Source organism: Sus scrofa, chromosome 15, assembly GCF_054392235.1.
Source record: "Sus scrofa isolate SSC_HxYL_T2T_F1_AM1 chromosome 15, Sscrofa_HxYL_maternal_Yorkshire_Landrace_v2.0, whole genome shotgun sequence".
Taxonomy (NCBI): domain Eukaryota; kingdom Metazoa; phylum Chordata; class Mammalia; order Artiodactyla; family Suidae; genus Sus; species Sus scrofa.
In genome coordinates this window covers 74112902-74129379 of record NC_139397.1, presented here as the reverse complement: position 1 = coordinate 74129379, position 16478 = coordinate 74112902, and the positions used below count along the sequence as shown (strand labels likewise).

The following is a 16478-nucleotide window of genomic DNA, read 5'->3' as shown; positions in this document are numbered from 1 at the left end:
TATAAGCCAATCTCCAGCAACGGCCTCCTATTTCCATCAGGCCTGCCCAAAGTCCCAACCCTCTAATCATGTGGTAGGCCCTTTCTGGTGCCCAGCCCCAATCCTAACGTTATCTAGGGTTCAACCATGACTTACCTCACTAGCATCACAAAGACATTCCCATCACCTGGGAAATCCCAAGGGTTTTAGAAGCTTGTTGTCAGGAACCAAAGATGGACACCAGACAAATTATACCACAGTTGGGTAGGTTGAACTTTGAAGGGTCACAAACCACTGTAAATATCTAAGATTTTTTTTCCCCCCAATCACCAACAACCAATATTCGTCCCCATGGAGAATGCATCCTTGAAGACAATGAAGAGACAGCCCCCCAAAACCAGAATGGAATTTTATTGTGTAAAGTTTATAGAAGTATGACTAGTATTCCTCTGTACAAAGTGCACAACAAATGGTTTTAAATACAACCGAGAGAAATGCGGGTCCTATGACAACATTTGATACAAGCTCAATCATTTACAGTTTCACTAAAAATTTTCTTAAAATATCTTTCTCCAAAGAGTCCATCACGCATTCTTTAGAGTAGAGATGAGGAAACATCCCAGGTAAAGTCACAGTGGCATTTTATTGCCCTCGATGCTGATTTTTACTGCATGTGCAGATCTGCTTTTTTTCCTGATGTCTGTGAACTTTCTCATCTGTTTATCCAGTCGACTGATACCCTTCTTGGAGCTCCCCTGAAACTAAGAGTGGGGTAAAAATTAAAGAGCAAATTAGTGAAACACATAAAGCTAGTTTTGTTTTTCATCTTTTTTTGTCTGAAAGTTAGCAGTCAGAAGAGCTCCTAGGTTTGGAATAACCAGAATATGTCAGTGACCCCAACAACAGAGAGAGTGCACACAGCCCTGTTAGAAAAGCATATTAAAATTTCAATGAAGAAAACATCTCCCTTTCAAAGACCAAACATGGATGTGACCGCTTGACATATATACCTTCAAATAGTGCTGGCATAAAAAAATAATGATCTTCTAAGGCAAGGAGAGTCACTGAAAAAAGGCTTAAGCATAACAAATGAGGTTAGAAACGCTGAGTACTTGCTGGAACTCTAGCTTCAGATTGGACACCGGTCAGGGTTCTATAACCCTGTGCAAATCACGGCCCCTTATTTGAACTACTTTCAGGGCTGCTGAGAAAAGGAAATGAGATAATAATATCAGATAAACACAGAGGCTGGCATTCAGTCAACCTGTGCTCACAATAATATCAGCTATACTACTATTTAATGCTATTTTGCAATCAACTAGTTTGACACAGAAAGAAAACTAAATTAAGTCTCCTGATCCAAGGAGCTTACTTGCATCTCTTCCTGGTTGCCCTTTATGTTTAAAGGTTTTCTGGCTAGGTAATTTTCTTTTATATTTTGAAAAGCTTGTGTGTCTTGAAGAGATGTGTTCTCCAAGAAATCAACACTTTTTAGAAATGCTGAAAAAGTCTGCCATTTATGTCAAAGAATAGAGCAAACTCTTCTTGTTGACTACAGTATTGCTAACAATTCTAATCTTTAAGGATGTTGAGTGGTTAAAAAGAGAGGGGTTTTCAAATTCTTCTCCTTAGAATTTGATGTTTATTACTGAATCACCTGTGAAGCCCAAGTCATGAAATGCTAAAATAAGGTAGAGACTAGGAGATACTCTAGGGTTGGTACCAGCGTGGTGAAGTTCTTTTGACCTGGAAAGCCCTTCAAGATTTATCTCTCCTCTGGACTCAAATGCCACCTCAGATACAAGCAAGGAACTCTAAAACATTCTTGAACTAGAGCTATGTTGATCATCCACCCTAGATTTTCTAGGTCTATCCCAATTCCAAATATTATGTCAATTTTAATACTTGGCACTAGACTCTGAGGGAGCATAAAAGTTCATTATCAGATGAAAAAGAGCTGCAACTATCACCCTATTGAATATTCTAGATTTCTGGACAGTCCCAAATATATGACTTCCTTTCAGACAATGTGCCTGGATTTTTAGCACTTGTAGTCAGTCCACATCGGAAACCTTACCTGCTCAGACTTTTGACAATTACTCAATTCCCAGCAGCTCTCCACATCAGCATGGACTTCTCCTTATCCACTCCCAGGACCTCTCTAAAAGTCTGAGCCCTCTAGCCTCAGCAACTGGGACACACCCAAGATGTGCTAATCTCCTCCAAGTTTCATCTCATAAGACTTGTAGCTGGCAGATGCCCAGGTACCCCAAGCCTGAAAACACACAGAACTTGGTACCTAGCATGTCAAATTCAAAGACTTCTCTCTTGATGTGTCAACCCTATACCACTTCTTTAGGACAGTAAAACTATGTGTTGCACTGCTTTTTCAGTGAAAAACCAAAGTAGCCTAAAAGCTTATTAGCAAGACAGGTTTGCCTAAAAAAATATGCTACAATCGTATTACAATACAATATTAAGTCACTGAAGAATGTTTACTCAAATGAACTTTTACCATTTTAAGTAAAACACAAACCCAATAACGTATACAAGAATACAATCATAATTTTCCTTAAAAGTTAAAAAAAAAAACACACCACCATAAACAAAAAAACCCCAAACCAGTAATAAAGTTCATGTATGCATACAAAAAAGACTGAAAAGAAATAACCCCAAGTTAACATTAAGGCATGGTGGAACTGCTTTTGAGTGCTGGGTGATTTTTCTTGTTACACTCAAAATTTTCTCCTTATAAGGAGAAAAAACTAAGTTTAAAGCATTATTGAAAATATATTTAAGGAGTTCCTGTTGTGGCACAGTGGAAACTAATCTGACTAGGAACCATGGGGTTGTGGGTTGGATCCCTGGCCTCGTTCAGTGGGTCAAGGATCCGGCGTTGCTGTGAGCTGTGGTGTAGGTTGCAGACTCGGCTTGGATCTGGTGGTGTTGTGGCTCTGGCATAGGCTGGCGGCAACAGCTCCAATTAGACCCCCAGCCTGGGAACCTCCATGTGCCACGGGTGTGGCCCTAAAAAGACAAAAGACAAAAGGCAAAACAAGTAACAAAAATTAAAAAATAACACATCAAATTGCTAACAGTCATGACTTGGAGAAGAGTAGGACTCTGGGAATGGGGTTTAGTCTATAGTATATTTACTTGTATAAAAATTACATTTAAAACAAAATTTGGAAGCCATTTTACTCCCTCCAATTTTCTTTTTGGGAAACACGTTTTCCAGGTAGCACTCATTATGTCTACGCAACATGAAAGACTTGAGTATGTAAGGAATCTTCTTCAACAGGGAAGGTTATCAGGTGGTTTAAGGACAATTTACTGAAATGTAATTCAGAGGACTACCAGTCCCTAAAACATGCATTAATACTTGTTATTTTTGACAGAGCTCTAGAAGCCAGACACAGGCTGAAATAAATACCAGCTCATTTTGATCTGGGGAGTGTTGGCGATGAAGGAAGAACTCTGCTTGAGTTCCCCTCTCCTCATATGGTCACCTCTTGCTCTAGAAGGTGGTCGGACCCCCTCTTCCCACCTCCCCATCACTTACAGGGAGCGTGGGATCAGAACCGGCAACACTAGCAACTGGCACTTGCCCTTCAGGACATAGGGTATGCTTCCAACAAGGACTGGTCACTAAGATTTTTTTATTATTAAGCTGGTACAACCACTATGGAGAACAGTATGGAGGTACCTTAGAAAACTACACATAGAACTACCATATGACGCAGCAATCCCATTCTTGGGCATACACCAAGACAAAACTTTCCTTAAAAAAGACACATGCACACTCATGTTCATTGCAGCACTATTCACAACAGCCAAGACATGGAAACAACCCAAATGTCCACTGACAGATGACTGGATTAGGAAGATGTGGTATATACACACAATGGAATACTACTTTAGCCATAAAAAAAATAAAATAATGCCATTTGCAGCAACACGGATGGAGCTAGAGACTCTCATCCTGAGTAACGTTAAGTCAGAAAAAGACAAACACCAAATAATATCACTTATATCTGGAATCTAATATACAGCACAAATGAACCTTTCCACAGAAAAGAAAATCATGGACTTGGACAACAGACTTGTGATTGAAAAAAAGGGAGGGGGAAGGAGTGGGATGGACTGGGAATTTGGGGTTAACAGGTGCAAACTATTGCCTTTGGAATGGATTGGCAACGAGATCCTCCTGCTGCGTAGCACTGGGAACTATGCCTAGTCACTTGCGATGAAGCATGATAATGTGAGAAAATAGAATGCGTACATGTATGTGCAACTGGGTCACCATGCTGTACAGTAGAAAAAAAATGTATTGGGGAAATAATAATTGATTACAATTAAAAAGAAGATTTTTTATTATTACATTTTCTCTGCCATATTATCATTCTCAATTCTCAAAAATAAGTGTGCTAGGGAAGAAAAAGTGTTATGAAAGAGGGAAAAAAGGAAGGAAGAGACAGAAAAGTAAAGAGAAACAGGGATGGTTGGTGGGGAGGAGGGATAGCAAGGGACATGGGAATGAATAAAAGTAAGGAAAAAGGTAAGGAAGTAAAGACGAAGAGGTTCTCAGTGCCAAACTAGTGCTCTTCTCCCCTTTATTTAGTCTCAGTGAATAAGACTGTGTACTTTGTTTTCATAGCAGCTTAAGAGCAAAGTGAACTGGCAGGAAGGTGACTGTAGAATGTGGAAACAGGAGTTCCCGTCGTGGCGCAGTGGTTAACGAATCCGACTAGGAACCATGAGGTTGCGGGTTCGGTCCCTGCCCTTGCTCAGTGGGTTAACGATCCGGCGTTGCCGTGGGCTGTGGTGTAGGTTGCAGACGCGGCTCGGATCCCGCGTTGCTGTGGCTCTGGTGTAGGCTGGTGGCTACAGCTCCGATTCGACCCCTAGCCTGGGAACCTCCATATGCCGCAGGCGCGGCCCAAGAAATAGCAACAACAACAACAACAAAAAAAGACAAAAAAAAAAAAAAAAAAAAAAAAAAAAGAATGTGGAAACAGCTGCCAAAGCAGGGGTCATGGAAGAGTCACAAAAGGCAGGCAGTACACCTGGACTCTCAAGTGTACACTGCAACAAAGGGGCCACACCCACGGCACATGAGGAAGTTCCTGGACCAGGGATCAAACCTGTGCCACAGTAGCAACCCGAGCTGCTGCAGTGACGACACTGGGTCTGTAACCTGACTGTACCACACGGTAACTCCAAAGGCCCTACTATTAACCTCAGAGCACGACAAGTCAGTGAGTCTGGCCTAAGGAATGTTTCAAAGTCTTTTTCATTTCAGACCATGTACTGAGTATGTATTAATTAAACTCATCTTCTAAACATTGAGTGTTGAGGCTTTATGCAACGAGTCCTCAAATGCCACTGACAACAAGCCACCTCCCTTCCAAGAAGGCACCAAGGACTTTACTGACCAGTTTATATGCCTGTAAGGCAGACCACTATAATCCCAGGCCCTAACAAAGACCTTTTAATAAAAAGGGCACCAGTCAGAAAGACTCGGAAACACTTATCAGCAAGGTAATCTATTATTCTCTAGGGTATGGATAAAGGAAGGGAATCCCATATCAATTTCTAGATATTCAAGAGGACTAGAATGTCATAAGTGAATGTTAGGGTCATTTTTTTCAGAAACTCAAGGTGGTCCCAGCCTTTTCTGGTTAAGTAAGCACACACACACTTGTTTTCACTCTGGCTGCTGACAACTCAAGCCCATGCACAGAGCATGCTTCCATGTGGATACCTCCCATACACTCTGGTAGGCCAGGCCTACAGGGGCATCCGGTTGCCTTCAATGCTGAACTTGACAGCACGGTGCACTTTGCTGAGCCGTTTCTGTTCTGCAAATCGCCTCTTATGCTTTTCCAATCGGCTTAGGCCCTTTTTAAGAATACCAGGCTAGAAAGGGTAGTTTGAATGGAGAGTGAAAAAAAGATTACTTGGAAGCAAAGAGGATCACTGAGTGGTATTTACAGAGATGGCAGAGAAAGTGTCTACCCTAAATACTTCACAACAGATTTGCTTATAACAGCTAAAGAGAAAGGGAGGGTTCTAAAAAACCCTCAGAACACTCTAGGCTTCAAGAGTCAGTTGAAATAAAAGGATTAGTAAGAAGAATCTTCCCAACTTTATAAGCTGCTCTAAGTCTGGGGTAAAGCTCATCAGCAATATAAGAGAAAATAGCTCTTTTTAAATCAGATAAACCTTAAGAGCTGTTAAGGGTTTTCAACATGAAGTAAAAGACACACAGTAACCTGCATTTGAGATTCACTCCCCCCCCATCCCCCCTCGGCTGTTTGCTTACCCTGGATGACTCCATTTCCACATTCCACTTGGGCCTGACAACATAGTCCTTGTTGGAGGGCATGGGGACCCTTGCCCGGGCACAGAATCCAGGATCTCCAGGTCTAAGAGCCCTGAGAACGGAAAGAAGAGCATGCTGCTTATGTAGCCAACCATGGCCTGGCCCATCCATTCTCGGCTGCACATGTGTTGGACCTCCTCTGCCCCCCAAAGGTCACCCAACCTGCCTCCTGCTGTATGTTTTAGCTGGCCTCACCATCATTCCTATTGCTGTATATAAACTGCTCAACTTTCCTCCCAAAGCCCACTTCCTCTGCATTTTCAGGATTCTTTTTCACCTCTCCTCAGCTTCGGATATAATCATAACCCTCTCCTTTCTAAGGCTGGTTCCTTCACCAGGACTTTGAATCTCAATTTCTCTGGTCTAATGGAGCTTACCCATGTTCACTTGTGAGGTGAAAAATCAGGTAGTCAATCAAACTGACTCCCTAAACTGAGTATGCCCATAAAGTAGTTTTACATGGTTTTGCACATGCAACTCAAAACAGTAATTTTTTTGTCTGTTTCTTATTTTCTTTCTTTTTTTTAAATGGGCACACTCGCAGCATATGAAAGTTCCCACCAGGCAATGCCAAATCCTTTTAACCCACTGCACCGGGCCAGGGATTGAACCTGCACCTCTGCAGCAACCCAAGCCACTGAGGTCAGATTCTTAACCTACTGTGCCACGGCAGGAACTCCCCTCACATGCAGTTTTAAGAATTAACACAGAGGTTAGCGAATCCGACTAGGAACCATGAGGTTGCGGGTTCGGTCCCTGCCCTTGCTCAGTGGGTTGACAATCCGGCGTTGCCGTGAGCTGTGGTGTGGGTTGCAGACGCGGCTCGGATCCCATGTTGCTGAGGCTCTGGCGTAGGCTGGTGGCTGCAGCTCCAATTCGACCCCTAGCCTGGGAACCTCCATATGCCGCGGGAGCGGCCCAAGAAATAGCTAAAAAGACAAAAAAAAAAAAAAAAAAAAAAAAGAATTAACACAGAGAGATCTAGTGACTCTCCCAAAATAACAACACACAAAACTATAGTACAAGATCATAACCAGGATACTGATGTTGCTATAATCCACCAACTTGTATTTACATTTCCCCAGTTTCACTTGTACTCATTTATTTGTGTGTGTATATTCAGTTCCATGTAATTTTATCATGTGTGTAGGTGCCTGTATTCACTACAGACCACCTCCCTACCCCATTTTCCTAGTCCCTAGCTCCTGGTGATCAGTGAATCTATTTGTTTATGTAATTTTGGCAATTTAAGAATGTCATATAAATGGAATGATACACCATGTAACCTTTAGGAATTGGCTTTATCCACTCAACATATGCCCCTGAAGATCCATCCAAGTTGTTACATCTACCAAAATTGTGTCCCATTTAATTGCTGAGCAGTACTCTATGGTATGAATAAACCATTCACTTGCTAAAGGACATCTGGGTTGTTTCCAGTTTTGGACTATTACAAATAAAGCTGTACTCATACAGGTTTTTGCACAACCATTAACCTTTCATTTCTCTGGGATGAATGCCCAAGAATCTTGTGCAAAGTGCTGGGTTGTATGGCAGTTGCGAGCTCAACCTTATAAGAAACTCTCAATTATTTTACAGAGTAGCTATACCATTTTACCCACAGCAATGACCTAGTTTCTCTGCACCCTTGCCAGCATTTGAAGGTATCACACACAGTAACTTTTATGTACAAATTTGAGAACTACCATGCTAGACTAAAGTAAGACTACCATCCTTCAAGAGTAAAGCCTATTTGATGTCTGGGCAGTCAAATCACTCAACTTTTAGGTAACTACCCACCCCAGTGGTAAATAGAGTGGGTATATGTGTGTCTGTGTCAGTGTGTGTGCTGGGGGTGGGGTGGTAGAGAGGTTGGAGGGGGGAGAGGAAGAGGAGGCTGAAAAATTTTAAATAGTTTCTATTCCCTTGTATGGTTTATCCATTGTTAATATCAAGCTTCTGTAAATTCCATATATAGGAACAGATTAACCGGCTAGAAAATTTCCCATAACCCTTATTTTCCCCTCAGCTGCTATCGGCAAAGCATAAGCAAAGCACACTTGCTCTCTCGAGCTCATTTCTCATTCTCCTTTACAATCTGGGTGCTGTCTGACTGCTGACACCCACCCCCGCCCCTCCATCGTGGCTTCCTTCTCCTCTAGGTTTTCCCTCAACCTGCAGGACCATATCTTCTCACAGGCCTTCACCGGCTACTCTGGTTACACCCCTTTCTGAAGAGTTCAGCTTATTTCTTACTCTGTACTTTCCTGATTCAACAATCTTTGCTATGGAGGTAACTACATCAAATCTATGTCTCGAGCCCAAATTCCAATTCTAGGCCAGGATATTTATAGGACTATCTCAGTCATCTTACATTTAACATGCTCAAACAAAGCTCACCTATGTCTTCATATCTACTCCTCCTCGCCACTCTAGTGAATGGCAGCGCCATGATTTTGGCTACATTAAGTTAGAATTTTGGATGGAATCTTCAAACTCTAGCTAACTCTTCACCCACTAAGCCACCAACTCCCGGCAGTTCTGTGCCTGCTAGGTCTTCTCAACCTTCTGCTTCCCTATTATAGTCTCGGTTTAACTATATCACTTTCAGTTCCTTTGCCCTGCAACCCACCCTACATCATGCCATCAGCATCAGCACTCCAGGTCAAATCTGATGACATCGTGTCCATTCCCAAAACTTTCTAAGAAATCACAAAGAGAAGTGAAAATTCCTCATCTTGATTTAAAGCACTTTTGAATTTGGTCAGTATCTGCATTTCCAACCTTATCTTCCATCCCATTACTGCCTGGCCACTTTAGTCTAGTTGCCACCGCTAAGACAGGCCTTGCTGCTTACCTCACATCTTCGCTTAAACTCTCCCTTGTGGCTATAATCCCTCTAAAGACCTTTTAAGAGAATGGACTACTTTTAATTTGATTCTGTATTTCCAGAGCTTAACAGAGCAAGCAGCAACAAAATCTTTATTGAATGAACTATTTCTCAATCTTCTTATATCCTCCAGAGCACACCCATTACAATGTGGATATTCAATGTTACACTAGAATCAACCCCCAACCACCAATGTGAACATAGCATCATTTGCTGTTTTCTTAAAACAAAGCAGCAAGCAGAACATTAGCAATATAATCTAAGTAGAAAATCAATATAAAAATCTTACTTTTCCTCTCCTGTCAGCACCTTTTCCAGATCTCTTCGTGGTGTCTGACCACCAGTGCTGGGAAAAAAATAACTGATGAGATACTAGGAATGTTAGACTCTTTTAACTAAGAAAAGAGTAAAGTTAAATACCAAACGTAGACCTTCACGTTGGATCAGGGAAAATAATTCCTAATCTTGCGAAGGTACTATTTATTTTAGCGATCATCTGCACACCAGGTGTCATTAGGCAGTAACTCACCTGTAATGACCCTGCCATTGCGGATGCAACTCCATCCAGTTTATTGATACAATTTGAACCAATGACATTTTTCTCTCTTAAGAATTTTGGAAAGGAGACTGAGAGAGGGGGGAGGTTTTTTCTCTGTAAGTGGCTGGAACAACATAAGCCACCTCTAAAACTATGGTAGAGATTCGATCCAACCAGAAAAGCTGGGAAGGGATGTGATGGTTTACTACACACCACCAAATTTAAACTTAAAGGATATTATGTGCTATGAGATATATCAAGCTGAGAAGAAAGAAAATCTTATCATCTTTCAGGTTTCCTAAATGATCTTATTTATAAAAAAACCTCGTTATCACAACGATATTTACTCCACTTACTTATACCTGTTCCCTCATACCTGCTCATTCTTCGCCGTTGAGGCATCTGTTCTAGATCCCTTTGCTCCCTTTCTTCTCTTGTCATTCCTTTGTAGTTTGAGGTAAGACCAAATATAGGCCGGGACCATTCATCTACAATGAAGCAAAATTATTTAGTCCATAAAAGTAGCACTTCTACTACCATTCCCTGAAATAATCACATTCTAGTGTAATGTCATATTTTTGGCATTTAGAATATTTTTTCCTTAAAGATACCATTATTTTAGGACCATTTATTGGATAAACACAACAAAATACCAGCATCAAAACTAGCTCCAGCTGCAGAAAATTCAAAAAGATAACTTAGGAGTTCCCATCAAGGCACAGTGGAAACAAATCTGACTAGGAAGCACGAGGTTTGGGGTTCGATCCCTGGCCTCGCTCAGTGGGTTAAGGATCTGGCCTTGCTGTGAGCTGTGGTGTAGGTGGCAGATGCAGCTGGGATCTGGCATTGCTATGGCTCTGGCACAGGCCGGCAGCAACAGCTCTGATTAGACCCCGAGCCTGGGAACTTCCATATGCCGCAGGTGTGGCCTAAAAAGACAAAAGATAAAAAAAAGATAACTTAAAACATGTAATCATGACAGAGGTATCAGTTTTCTGGGCAGATTATATTTCCTTATAGGTGGTTATATGACGCTGGGTATAATAATTTCCTGTGCTATACAGTATAGCCTTGTTGCTGATCTATTTAGGCTTAGTATTTTCTATCTGTTAATCCCAAATTCCTAATTTGTTCCTCTTTCCTCCCTCTCTCCCCTTTGTTAACTATAATTTGTTTTCTTCTTTTGTTTGTTTTTTAGGTTTTTTTTTTTTTTTTTTTTTTTTGCCTTTTTAAAGGCCAAACCTGCAGCATATGGAAGTTCCCAGGCTAGGGGTCTAATCAGAGCTACAGCTGCCGGTCTATGCTACAGCCACAGCAACACCAGATCCGAGCCGTGTCTGAGACCTACACCACAGCTCACGGTAACATGGGATACTTAACGCAATGAGCAAGACCAGGGATCGAACCTGCAACCTCATGGCTCTTAGAGGATTCGTTTCTGCTGTGCCACGACGGGAACTCCCCTGTATTGTTTTTAATTTTTATTTATTATTATTATTTTTTTTGTCTTTTTGCTATTTCTTGAGCCGCTCCCTTGGCATATGGAGGTTGCCAGGCTAGGGGTCTAATTGGAGCTATAGCTCCCGGCCTACACCACAGCCACAGCATCGCGGGATCCGAGCCGAGTCTGTGACCTACAACATAGCTCACGGCAACACCGGATCCTTAACCCACTGAGCAAGGCCAGGGATCGAACCCGCAACTTCGTGGTTCCTAGTCAGATTCGTTAACCACGGCACCACAACAGGAGCTCCGATTATTTTTTAGATTCCACATGTAAGTGATATCATATAGTATTTGTCTTTTCCTAATTTATTTCACTAAGTATAATATTCTCCAGTTGTATCCATGTTTCTGCCAATGGCACAATTTCATTCTTTTTTATGGCTAACACTCCATTGGATTATACACCACACCTTCTTAAGCCAGTTGTCTGTTGCCTGGCACTTGGATTGCTTCTATGTCTTGGCTACTGTAAATAATGCTGCTATGAATACTAGGGTACTTATATCTTTTCAAATTATGGTTTTCTCTGGATATATGCCCAGGAGTGGGATTGAAGAATCATATGGTAACTCTATTTTTAGTTTTTTAAGGAACCTCCAACAGTTTTCCATAGTAGCTGCATCAATTTAAACTCCCATCAACAGTGTAGGAGGGCTCCCTTTTCTCCACACCCTCTCCAGCATTTACTATTTGCACCCTTTTTGATGATGGCCATTCTGTCTGTTGTGAGGTGACTCCTCATTGTGGTTCTAATTTGCATTTTTCTAATAATTAGCAATGTTGAGCACCTTTCCATGTGCCTATTGGCCATCTTTATGTCTTCTTTGTGAAAATGTCTATTTAGATCTTTTTTTTTGTCTCTTTAGGGCCATATCTCTGGCATATAGGAGTTCCCAGGCTAGGGGTCCAATAGGAGCTATAGGTGCTGGCCTACACCACAGCCACAGCAACACAGATCCAAGCAGTGTCTGTGACCTACACCACAGCTCACAGCAATGCCAGATCCTTAACCCACTGAGCAAAGGCAGGGGTTGAACCCTAATCCTCATGGATACTAGTCAGGTTCGTTAGCTGAGCCACGATGGGAACTCCTATTTAGATCTGGTGTCCATTGTTTGATTGGATTTTGTTTTATTTTTTGAGTTGAATGAGCTGTCCTTATATTTTGGATATTAATCCCTTGTCGGTTGCACCATTTACAAATACTGAAAACAGAAAATACTGAAATTCCTATACTTCCTTATTCTAATCAAAAACAAAAACTTTTACTGTTTAGTCAGTAAAAGCCCAACACTGTATACTTAAAAAAAAATAAATAAAGAAAGAAAAGAAAAAAAAAAATGACCTTTACAGATAGAATTCAGGTGTTACCAAACTAAGAAGGAAGCAAGAAGGTGCCTCAGGGAGACTTTGAAAACTCTCTCTTTGAAAACTGACCCACTGTCCCCACCCCTGGGTTCAGAATCACTTATTACCATTGGGAACAGTCTGCTTCTCTCTGTCTAGGGCAAAAAGAAGGTTGAGAACCACTGCATTAAAGCATCAAAAAGTTCATTATTTAATAGGCAGTAAGTCAAAGATTATTAATAAGATCAAAGAGGTAATACTTCTATAGTTTATAAATTTATATTTCTCTAAAAGCTTTTGATAATTAAAAAAATTCAATAGAAAAATAACTACTGGAGTTCCCGTCGTGGCGCAGTGGTTAACGAATCCGACTAGGAACCATGAGGTTGCGGGTTCGATCCCTGCCCTTGCTCAGTGGGTCAAAGTTCCGGCGTTGCCGTGAGCTGTGGTGTAGGTCACAGACGTGGCTCGGATCCTGCGTTGCTGTGGCTCTGGCGTAGGCCGGAGACTACAGCTGCGATTAGACCCCTAGCCTGGGAACCTTCATATGCCGCAGGAGCGGCCCAAGAAATGGCAAAAAGACAAAAAAAAAAAAAAAAAAAAAAGAAAAGAAAAGAAAAATAACTACTGTATTCATATACAGAAGTAGTTACTATTTTTGATCTAGTCTTCAAGTTTAAAAATTCCTTCCCAACAGGAAGCACAGGAAGAGTTAAGGAGGATGATGAAGACAGGTGATGTGTCATAAACAATATGGCCAGAGGAATTTCAGTTAGACTGCTCTGGGCTTCTCTGGTAACACTGAATAATAATACACAAAAGGCTTTGGAGTCCATTATAAAAATAACAAAATAACAGCAATGGCTAACATTTCTTAAGGACTTACTATGTTCTAGGCACCATGCTTTATATACATCTTATTTACTCTTTACAATTCAAGCTAAACACATAATTCTCTTTTACAGAGGAGGAAAGCAAGGCTTAGATCTTTAAATCATTAGCCTGGGAGTTCCCTCCGTGGCTCAGTGGTTAATGAACCTAAGATCTATGAGGATACGGGTTCGATTTCTGGCCTTGCTCAGTGGGTTAAGGATCTGGCGTTGCCATGAGCTGTGGTGTAGGTCACAGACACGACTTGGATCCCGAGTTGCTGTGGCTGTGGTGTAGGCTGGCAGCTATAGCTCTGATTCAACCTCTAGCCTGGGACTCTCCATATGCCACAGGTTCGGCCCCAAAATAGAAGGAAAAAAAAAAAAAAAAAAAAAAATCACTAGCCCAAGAATATGCAGTAAGGTAGGTGGTGAATTTGAACTAAATAATCTCTGACTCTAGGGCCTACATTCTAATTCCTCTCTCTCTACATGTTCTTGATCCACGATTAGAAAATAAATGATTTTACTTGTTATATTTAATACTGGATAGCACACTTAAATATACTGAGAAATCTTTTAAGACTACAGGGGAAAAAAGCTTGGTACCTATAAGAAGTTATCAAAAAAATTTTCTATTCCATCTCACTGACTCATTTTAAATGATTATTGGTAAAATAAAAGTTACCTTTTGTATACACACATCTGTCTATATACATAAACACAACAAACAGAAAGCAAAATGTACATACTGATTAATTTCCCTGCCATGTCCTTGTTGGACCTTGACTCCTTGGGGTGTTTATAGAGATACATCACTGCTCGTCCAATCCCACTATGCTTCAGGGTCTCCTGGCTCACACTAGGTAGCTGGGGAACATAAACACACACATACATATTAATCATGCAGAAGCTGGGAGTCCTGCCATTCTATTCTAGAGGGACTCCAAGAAGACCTGGTTCACTCACAACAGAATAAATAACCAAAAAAGTTCCATTTTCAGGATCACAGACATTGAGCACAAAGATACTTCATGTTCACATCAGGAGTTGAGAGTCCAGTACTACTATGGAGTTGAAGTAAAACTCACAATGTGACAAGTGTAAACCAGGCATTCTCAAGGGTTAGCAGTTTAAAACAAGGGTCACTTCAGGCCTCTAAAGCAAACAGACCTAAATTTGAACCCAAGCATAGCCACTGGCTATCCATGTGATCTTGGACAAGGCATTTAACTTCTCTGAGTCTTAATTTCTTCATCTGTAAAATGGAAATATACCTAAATTTGAACCCAAGCATAGCCATTGGCTATCCATGTGACCTTGGACAAGGCATTTAACTTCTCTGAGTCTTAATTTCTTCATCTGTAAAATGGAAATATACCTACCTCGCAGGTTTGTTTTGAGGAATAAATGAACCTATGTATATATAAAACACCTGGCACATAGAAGGTTCTTCAGTAATTCCTTCAGAAGTTAAGTAGCTTGCCCAGGGTGTCACAGCTACATAAAGGTGACCCAGACAAGATTCAAATACATGCTTATCTGATGCTGAAGTTGGTGCTCCTTCTACTTCAAGTGCCTCCCCAGCACAGGCCCACCACTACTATACTACTCAGATAAACCAGAGCTATGCCAACATCTTTTTCCTTCAATACTATAGTTACATGAAGTTTTAAAAGGCCTTACTTTTATTTATGCTCATTTTATTTGCTATGTTCCAAATAAACATACTTAATAAATCTCTTCTGATAGGCTACAGCAGAAAGAATACCTAACTATATGGTAAAATACAGAGGTTATGATAACACAAACCACATCAGAAAATTGGTGAAAAGAAACAAGTCAGATTAACTGCCTCTAACCTCTTGCAGAATCTTCAAGAGCTCTTCTCGAATCTTTAGAGCCGGCAAACTTCTATCTGGTAGAGGAGAGAGCCATTCTTTGATGGCAGACATCACACCACTGTCAATAAATGTTTCTTTAAGGTCCTGCCTATAATAATAATTAAAAAAAAAAAAGGAAGGTCAAGGCTATGAATGTTGGTTCTACTGTAGCTTCCTTTGGATTTTCTTGGCTATTTGGTGGTGTTTCCTAAAAGTACTTCTAATAACTTACTCATATCATTATTTACTGAGCAGCTATTCATAGGTTTCAGTAGCAATATGATATTTAGTTCCTGTTTTCAAGAAACAAACAGACCTGATAGGTAAAGATGATTTATTAAAGACAAAGAAATACCCCATGGAGTTCCCATGATGGCTCAGTGGTTAACAAACCCAACTGGCATCCATGAGGACAGGGTTTTGATCCCTGGCCTTGCTCGTGGGTTGAGGATCTGGCGTTGCTGTGAGCTGTGGTGTAGGTCGAAGATGCGGCTAAGATCCCACGTTGCTGTGGCTGTGGCGTAGGCCAGCAGCTGTAGCTCCAATTTGATCCCTAGCCTGGGAACCTCCATATGCCGCCAGCGAGGCCCTAAAAGACAAAAAAAAAAAAGACAAAAAATACCCCCAAAATTACACAAGTTAGGTTAATGCTGATATGACTCAGACAATAGGAATAATGAGTTTTAATTATTACACCTAAAAAAAATGTTTAGAATAGTGATCCTCATACTGTTTCAACTAACAGAAAACCCAGAATTGTGCTACTCTTTGCAGGACACCAGGGAGAATACCATTCTCCTGGGAGAAAAAAACCCCAATGAAATAGTGATACTACTCAAATTCCATTTTATGTACTAGAATCAATTATGTTAACAGGGAGTTCCCCTCGTGGCTCAGCAGAAACGAATCTGACTAGCATCCATGAGGATGTAGGTTCGATCCCTGGCCTCGTTCAGTGGGTTAAGGATCCGGTGTTGCTGTGGCTGTGGTGTAGGCCAGCAGCTATAGCTCCAATCTGACCCCTAGCCTGGGAATCTCCATATGCCACTGGTGTGGCCTTAAAAAAACAAAAAAAGTTAAC

The 16478-nt window shown here is 41.1% G+C and overlaps 1 protein-coding gene across 16 annotated transcripts in view; it reads right to left on the bottom strand.

Moving 5' to 3' along the window:
• Positions 1-370: 370 nt before the first annotated feature.
• Positions 371-16478, bottom strand: part of IWS1 (interacts with SUPT6H, CTD assembly factor 1) — a 54022-nt gene continuing 37914 nt past the window's right edge. For 10 of the 16 annotated variants that reach the window (XM_021076428.2, XM_084998563.1, XM_021076430.2 and 7 more), the window contains 6 exons: positions 15377-15506; positions 14267-14384; positions 10169-10280; positions 9544-9600; positions 6305-6416; positions 371-740 (listed from right to left, as the gene is read on the bottom strand). In XM_021076428.2, the coding sequence (XP_020932087.2) occupies positions 609-740; positions 6305-6416; positions 9544-9600; positions 10169-10280; positions 14267-14384; positions 15377-15506 (661 nt within the window). In that variant the 3' untranslated portion in view covers positions 371-608. Of the gene's footprint in view, positions 741-5743; positions 5899-6304; positions 6417-9543; positions 9601-10168; positions 10281-14266; positions 14385-15376; positions 15507-16478 lie in introns of all 16 variants that reach the window. The other 6 variants (XM_084998564.1, XM_084998565.1, XM_021076424.2 and 3 more) reach the window with 1 other exon arrangement.